Source organism: Vigna unguiculata, chromosome 6, assembly GCF_037176805.1.
Source record: "Vigna unguiculata cultivar grain cowpea cultivar isolate G323 ecotype 2 chromosome 6, ASM3717680v1, whole genome shotgun sequence".
NCBI classification, from domain to species: Eukaryota; Viridiplantae; Streptophyta; class Magnoliopsida; order Fabales; family Fabaceae; genus Vigna; species Vigna unguiculata.
In genome coordinates, this window is record NC_140797.1 from 8,958,048 (window position 1) to 8,961,862 (window position 3,815).

General features: G+C 33.6%; 1 protein-coding gene across 1 annotated transcript; it reads left to right on the plus strand.

Moving 5' to 3' along the window:
* Positions 1–1,903: 1,903 nt before the first annotated feature.
* On the plus strand, positions 1,904–3,278 carry LOC114188344 (protein FAR1-RELATED SEQUENCE 6-like). The gene is made up of 2 exons (XM_028076940.1): positions 1,904–2,275; positions 2,391–3,278. The coding sequence occupies exons 1-2, from the start codon at positions 1,904–1,906 to the stop codon at positions 3,276–3,278; spliced, it is 1,260 nt and encodes a 419-aa protein (XP_027932741.1).
* Positions 3,279–3,815: the final 537 nt, after the last annotated feature.

Genomic DNA, 3,815 nt, shown 5'->3' on the forward strand with positions numbered 1-3,815 from the left:
TTAAAATTAAATAGAAATATCATTAGTGACCAAAAAATTTGTCATTAAATTACATATAAATTAGTAATTAAATTGGTCACTAAATCAAGTACAGATTCGATCATTGAATCGGTCACTAATTTAGTCATTGATTCAGACAATAAATCAACTACTACCACCAATGACGAAAAATAGTGACTGATATGGGTTACTGACTAAATCAGTCACCATTTCATGTTTTTCTTGTAGTGAATTATCATATACTATTCCTAAATATCATTATATATATATATATAATTTTAACCACTTCAAACAGAATTTAAAGTGAAAAAATTACATTATGATTAATAATGAGTTATAAAATAAAAAATAATTAGATAGAATATATCGAAATATTATTCTACATGATGAAAATAAAAAAAATAAATAAAAATATTAAAAAACTAACAAATGTGTGTTTTAGAAATAATTTGAGAGACTATCGAAAAAAATCACACAAAGGAAATCAAATGTATAACTAAGGTATGATAAGACGAAAAATATCTTAGAGAATTAAGAAAACTTTTCAAATATTAACATATAATTAATGGTTGAAAAATAACGAAAATTATTTTAATGAAACAAAAGAGTTCTTCAAATTAAACAAAAATTAATAATAATAATAAGTAAAGAATTTTTTTTATATTATCTTAAATTGAGAGTATAAACATTCTCATGTGAAAGAAAAATTTATAATAAATAAAAATATTAAAAAATAATATAAATATTCAAATGTGAGGCATAATTTTTTTTTAATTAACATACATCATTTTAACATAATTACATAAAGGTTATGATAAGATAAAAAATATATTGGAGATGAGAATGAGTTTCATGACAAATGAAATAATTAAAAGAAATAAAAAATAGAAAAAAAAAATATATATATATATATAGGGGTTACTTGATTAATTGTGAATATTTTAATAATTTAAACGAGAATGGAGATATGGCGGGGACGGGTATTATGGCGGGTATATGTACATCCCCATACCCATCCCCATACCCAACTGAAAAAGTCGGGGATTCCCCATACCCATACCCATACCCAGTCAATGCGGGGATTCCCCGTCAAAACGAGGACGGGTTCGGGCAATACCCACGGGGACGGGTTTATTTGCCATCTCTAGTCGCATGAAGCTCTGCAACTCCACTTCGTCTACATCAAGAGACTCCCATTGTTCCATTTTCTCTGATGCAATATCACCAAATCACACAATGTTCTAATTGGAGCTAAGAAGAAAATCCATTAATTCTGTCTGATGCAAAGTTCTTGACGAAAATACCCTTGCAAAGTGGTTATTCAAGTGACGTGACATTTTCCCTCTCTAAAGACTATCCCGTTGCACTTCTTCTGTGACTTTTTAAACAAGCCACACACACTCGTTCTGTCAGCCATCAACATTTAATTGCATTCATTGCAATGAAGGGCATGGTCTGAATTTTCAGCTTACAATAAATTAAAAAAACAAAAACACCATTAAAGCCACTAAAAGCAGATTGAAGTTGGAATTAATGTTGAGCGAGTAACAAGGGCTGACAATTTGGCCAGCATTGAAGACGTTAAAGAAGAAGTTAATACCAGCTTTAAGTTCCACCAACAACCAACTTCGACCACTTATAATAATGCGTTATTCTCTTCTTATCGTCTTCCATTTACGTTATACTTATTCAGTAGGTTTTTTATTTGCTTAAACATTATGAAATCCAATCCTAAGCTTAGTTAAATATTGTTTCTCAAATGCAATGCTACCTTCACATGAATCACAAACACAGTTCTAAAATTATTGGTTGAAAAATAAAATACCTTAACTCATTCAATGACAATTGGGATGTTGAACTTATGGATGAACTAAATTGAATGTGAATTTAATTTGATGAATATATGCAAAATAGGGAACAAGATGACCCAATATGCTTGGACGACATAAGTTTACTTGATGAAGATTGTGGTCTAGGCACATCTGATGGGGATAAAACGTATGAGAGTGCTCAAGTTATTAACAACAGTCTAGAGGGTGTTGTGCCCAATGTTGGAATGTGGTTTCAAAGTGCAAAAGAGATTAAGAGTTTCTACAAGCAACATGCTGTCAAATGTGGTTTTGGTGTTCAAACTCGTATATCAAAAAAAGATGATGATAATCAGTTGTGTTACCTCAAATTAGTTTGCTCAAGGGAAGGAAAGTACGTCTCCCAAATCCCGCCAGAATTGAAGACCCACCCAGCCCAAACAAGACAATGTCTAGCATGCTTAACAGTAGTAAAAAAAACCATAAGCATGGATACTAAGCATTGTGGCACATGATCACAATCATGACATTAGTCCAACAAAATCAAGGTTAATACGTGGGAATAAAAGATTGAATTTACAGGCAAAGCAAACACTTGATATTAACAACGAGGCTGGTGTACATTTGAACAAGACATTTAGGTCGTTGGTTGGTCATATGGGAGGTTTTGACAATTTACAGTTTCTTGAGCGAGATGCAAGGAACTACATCGGACAACAAAGACGAGTTTTTAGCAAGGAGGGAGATAAGCATGCTTTGATGCAACATTTCTCAAGAATGAGGGAGTTGAATAATTCCTTCTATTATGAAATTGACACTGATCCTGAAAATAGAATCATTAATGTGTTTTGGGAAGATGCAAGGAGTAGAGCTGCGTTAGTGGACTTTGGTGATGTCATCTCATTCGACACTACATACCTCACCAACAAATACGACATGCCATTCGCACCCTTTATTGGTGTTAACCATCATGGCCACTCAATTCTACTTGGATGTGGGTTGCTCTTAGAAGATACATCAACTTTCACATGGCTCTTTCAATGCTGGTTAAGGTGCATGGGGAATAGAGCACCAGATGGCATCATAACTGACCAATGCAAAGCAATGAAAAATGCTATTGCTATTGTATTTTCCAACACCAGGCATCGCTGGTGTTTGTGGCACATCATGAAGAAAGTCCCCGAAAAGTTGGGTGGATTGACAACGTACAAGACCATAAAACATGCTTTGAAACAATTGGTGTATGAGTGCACCTCGACTATTAATTTTGAGCTAGGTTGGGAACAATTCATATCCAACTTTGACTTACATCATAACGAATGGCTTTCAACGCTTTACGAGGAAATAAGTAGATGGGTTCCTTGTTATTTGAAGTCTCAATTTTGGGCTGGTATGTCCACCACTCAAAGAACTGAGGGTATGAATGCCTTCTTTGATGGTTTCATAAATTCAACCACAACATTGAAATAATTTGTCGTCCAATATGATAATGCGCTACGGTCGAAGATCGAGAAGGAAATTGAAGTTGATTTTGCTTCCTCCAATACCACCCTACCTTGTGCCACTCAATCATTTATTGAAAGATAGTTCCAAGAAGAATACACTCATGCAAAGCTAGCTGAAGTTCAACAAGAGTTAAGGAGTAAGATCAATTGCATTATCAAAAGTTGTGAATGTGATGAAATCTATTCAAAGTACATGGTTAAAGAGGAGTGCATACGTAATGGTCAAAGTGATGACAAAATGAATGAAGTTGTTTTTGATTAAGTGACGCAACAAATTGGATGTACTTGTCTTTTGTTTGAATTTAGAGGTATTTTATGCCAACACAACTTTCTTGTACTAGCACAAAAAGAGGTCAAAAGTGTATCACCGAAGTACCTTTTGAAGAGGTGGATCAAACGCATTCGACGAAGACACACTTACATAAGAGCGTCATACAAACATAATAAGGACGATCCCCATGTTGAAAGGTATGACTTTATGTGTAAGAGATTTTATGAAATT